At 38.4% G+C, this 14,562-nt stretch overlaps 1 protein-coding gene across 9 annotated transcripts in view; it reads right to left on the minus strand.

The window, feature by feature from the left end:
- LOC106092346 (rab11 family-interacting protein 4B) overlaps positions 1–14,562 on the minus strand; it is a 416,788-nt gene that overhangs the window by 45,928 nt on the left and 356,298 nt on the right. Inside the window, exons 1-2 of one of the 9 annotated variants that reach the window (XM_013259180.2) lie at positions 9,850–10,011; positions 9,421–9,784 (exon numbers count right to left, since the gene is read on the minus strand). The exons of the other annotated variants lie outside the window; for them this stretch is intronic. Coding sequence (XP_013114634.1) covers positions 9,421–9,459 — 39 coding nt within the window. The 5' untranslated portion in view covers positions 9,460–9,784; positions 9,850–10,011. Of the gene's footprint in view, positions 1–9,420; positions 9,785–9,849; positions 10,012–14,562 lie in introns of those variants that run through there. 9 annotated transcript variants of the gene reach the window in all.

Raw genomic sequence — 14,562 nt, forward strand, 5'->3', positions numbered from 1 at the left:
ATATTGCAACAGACGGACAGACATGGCTAGATCGACATAAAACGACCAAGAATATGTACACTTTATGGGGTCTTAGACGCATAGTTCGAGGTGTTATGAACGGAATGACGAAATTAGTATACCCCCCCATCGTATGGTGGAGGGTATACAAAGTAACCTCGAAAAAGAAAATCCAAGTCAGGAATTCCGTGCTACTTACAAAATCCTTAATTGTTGTCCATGCCACGCCCCTAAGCTGGTTCATGTCTGGTATTGTGTCCCCACCTAAGTGCCGGTATCTGTTAGCCGCGAAAGCTGGGCAAATGTAAACAGCGTTTACACGGCTCTTTAAATCCGGATTTAATGGCTCGATCATCAGTTTTCCATTTATAAAATCAGCTGGCGAGAGCCTTAAATCAGGATTTAATGAGCAGTGTAAGCAGGGTTTTTTTAGTTACACGTGTAACAAATGTAACTAACTTAGTTTGGTAAACCCTTTAGCAGCTTCGCCTACGGTAAAAGTACCTTTCTGTTGTAGCAAAACCAAAAACTCTCTAATGGCAAGGCCGCAAACCATTATTCGTTTACGGCACCAATAATTATTCTCTTGTGTCTTTCCTACTAGAGAGAGAGTGAGTGAGAGAGAGAGAGTGAGTATTTAAGCATATAGATCAGTGATGGATTAAAAGTGATGGGAAACTCGGAAATTGACAATTTTTTAAGTTTCGCCATAGGTACATCCAATGACAAAAATCATTAGAGCAACATGGAAGGCTTTTGTTCTCAGATTTGGCAGACATTTTGCTCAATGACTTCTGCTATGGCCTCCAACAACTATGCCAAGTAGGACCCAAATCGATTTTTAACCTGATATAGCTCCCACATAAACCTTAACCTCTATATATAAAATTTGGCGTGGCCGAATTTACCAAATTTTTATTTGTTCTGCACATAATGCACTATTTCATGGGATTTTATTAGATCTTCAGCTATTTGATTGCCACAGCAGAGGGGTTTTCGCCTTCACCCGCCGAACCATCACTATGGCGTTTGGCAATGCTACCAGTATCACTATAACGATTTATTTTTTTTTTTGTGGCTCAGGATGCGTAAAGCATTTTCTCATCCTGACCCGCAATAAAAAAAACACAAACATTTTGTTCACTTTGAGGTATTTGAGTCCGCCAACAAAAGCCGGTTGGGATTGTCCAACCAAATATAACGGCACATAAGTCACACAAATACCCTTGATCTCCATTACGAATAGTTTTCGTTTTAAATAATCTCAGAAGCATATTCTTTTGATGGGTTGCAAACAATATAATGAGATTTCAATATTATGCAGCTGTCATTTCTAGTCTGGCAGATATATCATGACTGTCAGATAGCAATCTTACCCTCTAAGGCTTAAGATGTCAGATCGGGAGATTGGTTTATATGGCAGCTATATCTAAACATATACCGATCCGGCCCATTTATAATCCCAGCAGACCTACTCAAATAAGATGTATTGGAGCTGTTAGCTTTACTGGTTCGAAAAATAGAATGGCTATTTTGAGCTAATACAAACGGAAAGATGAAGTAGGCATACCTCTATCTTATGGTGAAGGGTACAAAAATGTAACATCAACTTTCCATGCTGAGATTTTTATTGAGTTTTAAACTCATAGGCAACATTGTATTGCGAAAATGCAAATATGAAAATTACCTCAAAACTCAGCAACCAGTAAGGCGTAGGTTGGTTAACAAATAAATGGAAAACAAGTAAAAAGGCGTTAAGTTCGGCCGGGCCGAACTTTGGATACCCACCACCTCGGGTATATATGTAAACCACCTTTCATAAAAACCGGTGAAAATTGCATACCTTATGTCCCATAGCAGTTATATCGAAATATGTTCCGATTTGGACCAAATACTAATAAGTACAATTCAATTGTTCAATTGTTCAATTTTGCATACCAAAATAGTAATCTTTTTAGTAGCTATATCTAAATATAAACCGATCTGAACCATATACGACACGGATGTCGAAAAGCCTAACATAAGTCACTGTGTCAAATTTCAGTAAAATCGGATTATAAATGCGCCTTTTATTCGGCCAAGACTTTAAATCGAGATATCGGTCTATTTGGCAGCTATATCAAAATCTGCACCGATTTGGGCCAAGTTGCAGAAAAATGTCGAAGAGCCTAACACAACGCACTGTCCCAAACTTCGGCGATATCGGACAACAAATGCAGCTTTTATGGCCCCAAAACCTAAAACCGAGAGATCCGTGTATAAGGCAGCTATATCCAAATCTGAACCGATCTGTGCCATATTGCAGAAGTACGTCAAGGGGCTTAACTTACCTCACTGTCCCAAATTTCGGCGACATCGAACAATAAATGCGGCTTTTATGGGCCCAAACCCTTAAATCGAGAGATCGGTCTACATGGCAGCTATATCCAAATCTGGACCGATCTGAGCCAAATTGAAAAAAGATGTTAAAGGGCCTAAGAAAACTCACTGTCCCAAATTTCAGCAAAATCGCATAATAAAAGTGGCTTTTGTGGGCCTAAGACACTTAATCAGAGAATTGGTCTACATGGCAGCTATATCTAAATCTGAACCGATCTGATCCAAATTGACGAAGAATGTCGAAGGGCCCAACACAAGTCACTGTCCCAAGTTTCAGCAAATACGAATAATAAATATGGCTTTTATGGGCCCAAGACCCTAAATCTGAGGATCGGTCTATATGGCAGCTCTATCCAAATCTGGACCGTTCTGAGCCAAATTGACGAAGGATGTCGAAGGGCCTAACACAACTCACTGTCCCAAATTTCAGCAAAATTGGATAATAAATGTGGCTTTTATGGGCCTAAGGCCCTAAATCGGCGGATCGGTTTATATAAGGGCTATATTAAGATATAGTCCGATATAGCCCATCTTCGAACTTAACCTGCTTATGGGCAAAAAAGAATCTGTGCAAAGTTTCAGCTCAGTATCTCTATTTTTGAAGACTGTAGCATAATTGCAACAGACAGACGGACGGACATGTCTAGAACGTCATAGATTTTTACGCTGATCAAGAATATATATACTTTATAGGGTCGAAAATGGATATTTCGATGTGTTGCAAACGGAATAACAAAATGAATATACCCCCATCCTTCGGTGGTGGGTATAAAAATATTAAATCGTACGAAATAGTTAAACTCCGCCTACAGTGAACCAAAAAACATCATCGTCTTGAAATTAAAAAATTAAAAGAAAAAGAATATACACAACTTCATAAAACAACAACAATTCACAAAATTGAAGGGCATTTTAAAATAATTACCAAAGTCAAATCCATGTGTCAACTCAATTTTTTGATAGTACTCATATTGAGGTTATGTCACTCAATGAAATCCTACACATGCAGCTGCAAACGGTTGCAGCCAATTACAACTTTTCGTTTTCTAGAGATCCGAGGCTTTTAAACAATGAATATACGGTCGCTGTGTCTGCCTGAAAATTTTAAATAATTCAAAATTTGGCATTATTTTGCAGCTACTATTGTTAGTTGGAGGCCACCGCATCGCTGAGGTTAACACGTCCGCCTATGACGCTGAACGCCTGGGTTCGAATCCTGGCGAGACCATCAAAAGGAATGTTCAGCGGTGGTTTTCCCCTTCTAATGCTGGCAACATTTGTGAGGTACTATGCCATGTAAAACTTGTCTTTTATGTTCCTGAATGGAATGCTCATGAGCAAATTCGCATTTGGAATATTGTTAGTTATGGAAAAAAAGGGCAAGGCCTTCATTTATCACTTTTTTAACGGTGCTATTGACCTTTTTCTGGCAACACCTTTCTTCTCCTTCAAATGCGATATTTTGGGGGAAACATAACTGTGTTTATGAAGCGTCTAGGCAACAATACCGTTATAAATTGCGAAAAACTGATTATAGTTAAATAGTTTGACATGTTCTTAGAAGATTTACCTAAATAAACGCGTTGATCGCCAACATTGGTTTTTTTATTTTTGTCGTATGGGCGGTCGATTAATATTGAGGCTTTATCCAAGGGTGGATCGATTTGGATGATTTGCAGTTCCAACCAATCTATATCAAGACAAAGCATTCATGGACAATTTTGTAAAGCTAGCTTTACGTTTTTGAGCTTTCGACAGACGGACGTACGGATATGGACTACTGACAACAACAACAAAAATATACATATCATCATGATCTTAAAACAATATTTCGTGGGTTACAAAAGGAAGAACAAAGTTTGTAATGCCTTCTATGGTGGAGGGTATACAAATTTAGTTTCGAGACAATTTTTTATAAATTAAAACGAATTCTTTTTTTTTGTCTACATTCAACTAAGAGCCACACAATCACTTATTTAGGATGCCTCTTTCCATCAATTGACTCCTAATATTCCAATGGGAATGCACGATGGAACTGAAAACGAAACTTTTTGATGAAACCATGACATTTTGTCTTTTAATTAGTCGATAATTTTAAGTCTCACCACCATCACATGAAACACTACATGAGGAGAAAAGAAAACAGATACATTTTGGCTTTCGGATATGCTATACAATCAATGATACAAAAATGAAAATATTTGATTGCTCACATCAGCAATGGAAAAAGTTCGATTAATTAATAAAGTCACCAAATATACAGGTCAATTTCCGAGGTTAAGTAGAAAAAAATGCTGACAATGTACCACATGTAGAATCAAACACTAAAAAAGAAAGTGCAATGGTAGGCCGATAAGCTTAAATGCCAATGATATTTACCAATGGAATAACCAACACCAGAGAAATGTGGGAAATCAATTCATTTCGTTTTCTAAGAAACATTTTTTGGTAGCGAAAATTTCACTTTTTTGTTAAAAACTTGGCAACATAAAAAGGGTTAGAAAAGGCGCCTGTCTGTCTGTCCGTCCGTCTGTTGTAATCACTCTAGAGCCTTCGAGAGGGATACGTCTTTTTCATGCACGCTGGTTAAGTTCTTAAACGGGTCAAATCGGACCATATTTGGATATAGCTTGATATATAGACCGATTTTCCGATAAAGGGTCTAATGCTCATAAAAACCGATTTCATCCGATTTTGCTGAAATTTGATACAGTGAGTAATTAAGGGCTTCCCAACCCCTGACCCAAATATGATTCAGATCGGACTAAATTTAGATATAGCTACCACATAGACCGATCTCCCGATAAAGGGTCTGAAGACCATAAAAGCTTTATTTATTACCCGATTTCGCTGAAATATGCAACAGTGGGTTATTTTAAGCCTCCCGACATCTGACCTCGATATGGATTCCATCGGTCCATATTTAGACATAGCTGTCATATAGACAGATCTCCCGATAAAGGGTCTGAAGCCCATAAAAGATTTCGATTTCGAAATTTAAAACAGTGGGTTATTTTAAGCCTCCCGTCATCTGACCAAAATATAGTTCAGATCGGACTATAACTCGATATAGCTGCCATAGAGACCGATCTGCCGATAAAGAGTCTAAAGGGTCTGAAGCTTGGAGGTAGAAATATTTCTCCCCCTGGATAATGGCAAACAAATACCCAATTTATGACAGAGGCTCCAAAATCAATACTTATCATGAGCTATTTGTATGTGAGCAGGAGCACCTTTTCTGTCAGTAGCAACACTTAGCGCGGTTGAGAGGTACCAAGAGATAATGAAAAACAAAATACTTCAGTTATTCATTGATATAAAAAAGTAAAGGCGATATCTGCTGCCTAAACTAAGTGGCTTTGGTAGAAATATTTTTCCACGTAGTGTGAGTGGTGTGAGCTGGTTAACACCTTACAAAAAATGCAGAAGTTGAATAGAAACAAGTAGAAGCGTGCGAAGTTCAGCTGGGCCGAATCTTAAGTAAAACCCTCCGCCATGGTCAAGTTTTTTGCCGACAATTCTTTAAAGGAAAACAAAGGATAATGGATAAAATCGCCACACTCAGAAAAATTTGTTAGTAAAAACAGCAAATTTGTTTGCTGTAACAGCAGAAAGTCTGCTGCTAATGGAACAGCAGTAAATGTTTGCTATATCAGCAAAATTGTCTGCTGTTTAAAAAAAATTATCATCTTATCTATAAATTTTAAAGTAAGTAGCATAAACTTTTTTCCAATTTTCTACGACTGTCTCAATTTTAAACGAATTTAAATTACAGCAGACAAAATAGCCACTACTATCATATTCATGATTTTAACACAAAAAATTAACGCCTAAAATTGGTAAATATTTGTAAGCGGCTCAATTGTTGTTTAGAATCTCAAAAATGTTGTATGAATTCATTCCAAAGTTTAATATCTGTAATTTAATATCAGCAGACTAATTTCTCTGGGTACATGCTATTTGATCCATATCAGGTTATGCACCGATTCGGACCATAGTTGTTTTAGACCATAGTAGAAGGCATTGTGCACAATTTCACCTAAATTGGATAAGTATATCGCCTTATAGGGGCTCACGAAGCAATATCAGGAGATCGGTTAGGAGTTCAAAGGAGAAATAGTAATATCAACCAAATCGGATAAAAATTGAGCCCTCTACAGGCTCCATAAGTATAAACGGCAGATCGGTTTATATGGCACCTCACACAACTCGGATAGGAATTGCGCCCTCTTGATGCTCAAGAAATCAGGATCTATGATTGGTTTACATGGCAGATATATCAAAACATGGACAGATATGGTAGAATGTTAAGACGATTTCAGATGAATGTTTCGATGTCTTACAAGTGGAATGACGAAATTAGTATACCCCCCATCCTATGTTGGAGTGTAAAAAAGTATTTTACTAATTGTTTGTACCCCGTAAAATCGATATTAAAGCTACCACATAACCAATTCATTGTTATTGAGCCAAAAAGTGTTAAACTTGCTGAACAATAACAAGGCAGCAGGTACCGAGAGGTTAATAGAGGAGTAACCTAACACTGCAATGCAGATAAGAATTGTTTTTTTTTATAAATTCTCAATACGTCCATTCGAGATATAGGTTTATGTAGGAGGCATATAAATATATGGATCGACTTAAATCGTACTTGGAATATATGTTGAAGGTTAAAAACGAAAGATCGTTTCACATGGGATCTATATCAGGTTATATACCGATTCAGACTATATTGAGTACTGTTTGATGTCATAGGGAAAATAAACTAAATTTCAGCGAAATCAGAAAACCCCTGATTGGAAAAAAATGACTAAATAAGAATATAGCGGGTCCAACGACCTTGTAATCCAAATGTAATACTCAGAGAAAAACGTAGCTCAAGGAATAGCAAATTTCGCCTATCGCCTATGTCGCTGAACTTTTATTTAAGAAATCCGAGAACATCAAAATTTTCCAGCAAAGTCATTGCCTATTAAAAAAAAAAGCCGTTTTGAGAGAACGATTAGAGATAACTCTTAAAGATTTTGCATGGCAACAAATAAAGATTTGGCGGCCCGAACAATTTTCCGAAATTCTGAGGTAAGCATCTATAGGGCACTTGATCTCGACACACCTCAGCGTTTCCAAATGGCAGATTCCATGCGTTCCCAAATGACAGATTTTTCACTATTATCTTTTTCTATTCTATACCACTATGCGACATTTTAGAGTCTCTAAACCTTGGAAAACGCAGCTACCAAGTGGATTCCCCTACATTATGCCATTCGGACTCGGCTTTGAATACCTCATATCTTCCCTACCGTTTTTAAAGAGATACACCCAAGAAAAAAATCAAAGTCGTCTTATGAACTCATTTGTTCATAAAATTAAATCAACGCTCAGATTGTATCAGATCCATCACAAATTTGCCCATAAATCGAAAAGATTGGAAAAACTTTTTGTGCGCTGCTAAGAACTGAACTTGTGGTAGTGAGTTAACAAACGCCTTACCACATTGCACCACAGACGCATATGTACATTAGGGTGCGTCAATTTGTGTGGACCAAAACCAACCCATCAAGCGTTTATCAAAATCGGAATCTGCGTTGAATTCTGAGAAACTTTGCCAAAGAAACCATGGGTCTTAAGCTAAAATAAAAAAGAGATTCCGGTCCTTTTGCACATAGTGCGTCCGTAACTAATTTATCTATTACGCTCGGACGAAACTGAAACCCGGAAACTCGTCGGTGTCCACCATAAAAAGATACCACCTGACGGACGTACTTTGTCGTTGAAAAACGGAAGCTTGTTGGTGGCTCATAAAAAGACACCACCCGACGGATGGACTTTTCCCTTCAAAAACATATGATTTTGATTTTAGACCCATGGGTCCTGGGGCAAATTTTCTTAAAATTCGTCGTTGTTTCCGTAATGATAATCATAACGGTCGGTATAGAATTTGACAACGCGCGTTCGCAAAATCATTTCCGCTCGTTGTCTATATTTTCAACAACGCCTGTAAATGGTAATGACACCATTTTAACGTAATTTTTCTATCAGTATATTCATAGGAAGGCCACCGTAGCGCAGAGGTTAGTATGTCCGGCTATGACGCTAAACGACTGGGTTCGAATCCTGCCGTGACCATCAGAAAAAATTTTCAGCGGTGGTTTTCCTCTCCTAATGCTGGCAATATTTGTGAGGTGCTATGTCATGTAAATCTTTTCTCCACAAAAGGTGTCGCCGTTCAGACTCGGCTATAAAAAGGAGCATGCACTCATTGATGTGTGAGAAGTTAGCCCCTGTTCCTTCTATGCATAGGAAACTGTTTTATTTTTGTAAGATTGTTAAATTACCGCACAGTGTTTGGTTAGTGCCTTCGAGTTTGATCTCAACATTTAAGAATCAAATTAAAATTTTGCAATTTCTGCTTGTGCTGTGAACAAAACTTAAATCTCACTTTGCAGATTTGTTCAATTACAATTTCCGGTAAGCTTTGAAAATATTGAACACAGTTTCAAATAAGTCCTACATAGGTCTACGGAAAAAAACGCAAATATTGTAGCAACATTCCAAAATCCATACAATCATCTTACCTTGGCCTCAATTGAACGCCAGCACTAGTTCTAGATATTAAAAAAAAAAACAACTAAGATGCACATAAATTTCCGTTCAGCTTTGGTTGTAAAACATCATTGGCGATAAAAATAACGCATATACACACAAACACTTCGCTTACTTTTAATAATTCTAGATATTTTTTTTTAATTCAGATTCAGAAAAGTTAATGGCTTCTTTACACGATATTGTAACATCATAACTAATAATACAAATGGAGGGTGGCACAAAAACCGACTATCATGAATTTGTTCTCAAAGATTCCTGAGAAAATAAACGGCCATATGGAAAAAAATCGATAACCAAGGAGAAAATGTAAAAGCAACAAAATAAATAAAATCACTTGGCCATAAACAAAAATGGCAAGCACGATTGGCGTCAATTTTCTTTAGAGGAAATTTGAAATCTTTTCGCTATAGATTCTTAAACAAACACAACACTCACATCATCTATTTCCTCTTCTTCGTCGTGGGTATTATGCATGGTGCTTGGAGATTGATTTCTTTGAATTGTTTTTTTTTTTCTTGTATTTGTTTTTATTTTTATATATAGTATTATTAATTGATTTTTTTCCTTTCGTATTTGTTTTTATTTCACACTGGAGAATTTTCTCCCTTTGTCTTGTTCTAAACACTAACTAAACCACACGCAAATACTTGTTACTGACTAAATGTCGAATCAGCCAATCATAACATTTTATATGTCGTTTTCAGGTTTTTGTTATTTTTTCGCCTCCAGTTTTGACGTCGAGTCGTAATGAAATGTTTTGCCCGCGTGTCTCCTACAGTTTGTCCTCAGCACATTCCTTCTACGAGAAAGCAAAAAAAAAAAACACAATTAACTCATGTCGAAGTGCCCATATGAAGCGAATACCAAAAAATTATTGTCATTCATTGTTATACACTCGAATGTCGGGATTTGAATGGTGGTGCGCCTTTACGGGTTCTCTACATTTGGGGGAAATGGTGATATAACAACAACAACACCACAAAATTAAATTTATTGACATTTTTATTGAAGTGCCGGCGTCATAGTCGCTTCGTCCGACATTGCCTATATAGTATAGGCGACTGACCCAATATAGATGGGGGTAGCTCGCAGACTGACTAACCAGCGATTGACTGGCTGCCACAAGGCAACCACCCAACAACCATTCAACTATCGAATAATGTATGATCTCTCTGATGGTTGATGGTATCTACAAATTAACGATTGCCTTGTAAAAATGAATAGTAATTAATAAGTATATAAATGAAATTTTCCTATATGTGTAGCGCTTGAAATAAGCCCAAGAGGGGTTAAACATTTCAAGGTAAACAAATTTATTTTAGAAAATTTGGCTTTCTCTAAGGACTTAAAGTTAGGAAAGTTAACAAGTAAGAGCGTGTAAGTAAGAGAGTTCGGCCGGGCCGAATCTGTCGAGTTCTTTGCGCAGTCTTTGGTTTTAGTCAAACAAAGTATAATGAATAAGGACGGAGGAGCAGCTACATCATCTTATAGTCCGATTCGGGGCTCAAGAAGTGAAATCGGGAGATCGGTTTATATGGGAGCTGCATCAAGCTATAGATCGATTCAGACCATATTGCACACGTATGTTGAAGACCATGGGAGGAGCCGTTGTAAAAAGTGTGTGCCAAATCGGATGAGAATTGCGCCCTCTAGAGGCTTAAGAAGTCAAGACCCAAGATCAGTTTGTATGGCAGCTATATCAGGTTATGGACCGATTAGGGCCATACTTTGCATAGTTGTTGGAAGTGATACCAAAACTCTATGTGCGAAATTTCAGTCCAATCGGGCGAGAATTGCGCTCTCTAGAGGCTCAGGAAGTCAAGACCCAAGATCGGTTTGTATGGCAGCTATATCAAAACATGGACCGATTTGGCCCATTTACAATACCAACCGACCTACACTAATAAGAAGTATTTGTACAAAATTTCAAGCGGCTAGCTCTACTCCTTCGAAAGTTAGCGTGCTTTCGACAGACAGACGGACGGACATGGCTAGTTCGATTTAAAATGTCATGGAGATCAAGAATATATATACTTTATGGGGTTTTAGACGAATATTTCGAGGAGTTACAAATAGAATGACGAAATTAGTATACCCCCATCCTATGGTGGAGGGTATAAAAATTCCACGATTTGCTTACCCATCACCATTGGATAGGGGTATATTCATGAAGTCATTCTGCTTGCAACACTTCGAAATATCCATTGCCGGCGGCCCTGCAAAGCATATATATTTCTGATCATCGTAAACTTCTAAGACGTATGTCTATCCGTCTGTCAGTTCGTCGGTCTTTTGTAATCACTCTAATCACTCCTTAGAATTGAGATATTGAGTAGAAATTTGACACAGATCCGCATTTCTTCCAAACACAGGTTAAGCTCTTGAAAGAGGCGAATCGTACCACATTTGGATATAGTTCCCCCATAGACCGATCTGCCGATTTACGGTCTTCAGCCATTAGCAGGCGCCCTTGTTGTCCAATTTCGCTGAAATTTGGAACATCCAGTTTTATTCGGCCTGTGCGATTTCACTGATATTTGGAATATGGAGTTTTATTCATGCCGTCGGCATCCCAAACGAGTTTGGTTCATATCGGGCCATACTTACATAATTTAGTTTTGTTTGGTCAAGTTTGCGCTTTGAAATTCGTCATTACAATGCTTGTGACCCTATAATTGTGGAAATGAATCTAGAAATCAATAGGTAGGTTAACAACACAAGCAGAAATTATAGCCAGAACACTGAACTCAAGTGGACTCTCTCTCTGGGAAATCCTTTTTCATTTCCCAATGTCTGAAAAATTAACGGAGTAATGCAGCTAATAGATCAGTAAAGGATTCGAGTAAGGGAGAATCGTATAGACGGATCTTCCTTCTCTAGCCAGTAGCTTCCCAACCTTGTTGAAGAATTTTCAGTTGCTGAGCACCAGCAGGGATTTTGCATAGTGTATAATACGACGCTAAACTCCCGCGTTTAAAATGTGGCGAGAACATCCTTGAGAAGTCCATCTCTGTAAATCGTTTGATCCCCAGCCTGCCGTAACATTTGTTTAAGTGCGTTTGAAGGCCACCGAGCCAAATATGTTACCAGGTCCGCATATGGCATTGAACGTCTGGTTTTGAATTCTGGCGATAATGTCAGAAAAAATGCTGCGATTCTTGCTAATGCTGGCGAAATTTAGGTTTAGTAATTTGTCTTTACAAAGAGGTGTCGTGCCGTGGAATGCTGATCGGACTCGACTATTAAAGGGCGATCATTGAAATATGAGAAGTCTTCCAGCTTTTCCTTTCTGGAAGATTCGCGGGCAAGCTTGCGATCATTGACATACGAAAAACTGGATTTGTATGGTTTCAGTAATTCGTTGCTAGTTGAGCTCGTATTTAACTGTTCGTACACAAAGTGACAAGTTTGGTAATGCTATTTCTAACCCGATTGTTATTTCCTCGGGGGTTCCCCAAGGCAGCCATCTCGTCCCGATCCTTTCCTGTATATTTATTAATGGTCTGCCCACCACTATAAGGTATTCTAACGTATTAATGTTTGCAGACGATGTGAAAATCTTCACATCCCTCAGTGGTCCAGATGAACAGTGCTATCTCCAGTCTGACCTGGATTCCTTTTACGATTGGTGCGGTGTAAACCTGATGGAATTGAAATGTTAAGTAATGCGTTTTTCAAGAGGAAGTTCTTTTGAAAGCAGTTATTTTGTAAGAAGTAATGAGTAATAGTGTTTTGTTGTGACTTTCAACAACTGTGCCAAGTAATTTCCAAATCGGTCTAGAACCTGATATAGCTCCCATATAAACTTATCTCTCGATTTGACCTCTTGCGCCCCTGGTAGCCTCAATTGTCATCCGATTTGACTGAAATTCAGCAAATAATATTCTGTTATGTCTCCCAATAACGGATCCAAGTACGGTCAAAATCGGTATATAACCTGATATAGCTCCCATATAAACTGATCTCCCGATTTGACTTCCTGAGCCCCTGAAAGCCGCAATTTTCATCCAATTCGGCTGAAATTTTGCAATAGTGTCCTGCTATGACTCTCAACAACTGCGCCAAGTACGGTCTATAACTAGATATAGACCCCATATTTTAGCAGAATCCGTGATTGTGGGTTCCCAGGATTCGGCCCGGCCGAACTTAGCGTAAGTGGTTTAAGCTTTACTCCGTCTAAAACGAAGATTATTCTTATAAGCAGGAGATAAAAGCTGGCCACTGTTGCACCTGTCTATTTAGAAAGGAAAGATGCAATAATCTACTGAAAGCACAAAATGTGTGTTCGTTTTGCTGGAAAAAGGCAACTCTCATGCATTTGCAAGACCACCATTGCCAAGATTAACTGCAGACATCAATTGTCAGACCAACAATTTGATAAAGTTTGGTGGTCTAGTGGACGGCACATCAAAAATTCACCTACTGCTCAATATTCAGGCGCTTAAAAAATCGGAATTTGATGCAGAGAATACAATGATGTACCTAATGCCTCTGAACATTGTGGCTGCGCATGTTGTTTCGACAACTGCCGTAAGAGGCCTCCGTAGCGCAGAGGTTAGCATGTCCGCCTATGACGGTGAATGCCAGGGTTCGAATTCTGGCAAGAACATCATACAAATGCTGGCGACATCTGTGTGGTACTGTTCCATTTCGTATGGCAGCCATGTAAAAACTTCTCCACAAAGAGGTGTCGCACTGCTGCACGCCGTTCGGACTCGGCTATAAAAAGGAGGTCCCTTATCATTGAGCTTAAACTTGAATCGGACGGCACTCATTGATATGTGAGAAGTTTACCCTGTTCCTTAATGGAATGTCCATGGGCAAATTTCCATTTGCCGGAAGGTTGAGTAAGCTTTTTCTTTAGTCAAGCAGCGGCTTTCGACACTGCGTTATCTTTGATACAATGTCCGATATGTGTCGGAAGTGTCGCACAGTTCAAATTCACCTGACTCTTATAAAATTTGATGTCATTTAAAATCCATTTCGCCTGGGAGTAGAAAATAATTCCGGGAAACCGGAAGCTCGATTTTGATTTTAGACCCATGGTTTCATGGGCAAGTTTTCTAAAGATTCGTTCTATATTCCGATTTTGATAAACGTTTTGTCGACAAAAATATACTTTTAGTACGGATAAATCCACCATAGACCATGTCATTTAAAATCCATTTCGCCTGGGAGTAGAAAATAATTCCGGGAAACCGGAAGCTCGATTTTGATTTTAGACCCATGGTTTCATGGGCAAGTTTTCTAAAGATTCGTTCTATATTCCGATTTTGATAAACGTTTTGTCGACAAAAATATACTTTTAGTACGGATAAATCCACCATAGACCAGATAATTAAGCTACGCCAAATCCAGAAAGCGTCCAAGGTAGGGAGATCGATACTTGCCACCTTTTCGTAGACTATGAACATACGGCATAGTTAAGCGTATCAAAATACCACGATTACGTTGGCTATGTTCCTGTGGTATCACAATGGACGAAGATGTCTAAGTAAGACAGCCACTTAGACATAACCTCCCAAGTTGCAGTGTTCTTGGATCTGAATATTTAATTGCAACTACCTAACGAATTAA

The sequence above is a fragment of the Stomoxys calcitrans genome, chromosome 1 (genome assembly GCF_963082655.1).
Source record: "Stomoxys calcitrans chromosome 1, idStoCalc2.1, whole genome shotgun sequence".
In the NCBI taxonomy this organism is placed as follows: Eukaryota; Metazoa; Arthropoda; class Insecta; order Diptera; family Muscidae; genus Stomoxys; species Stomoxys calcitrans.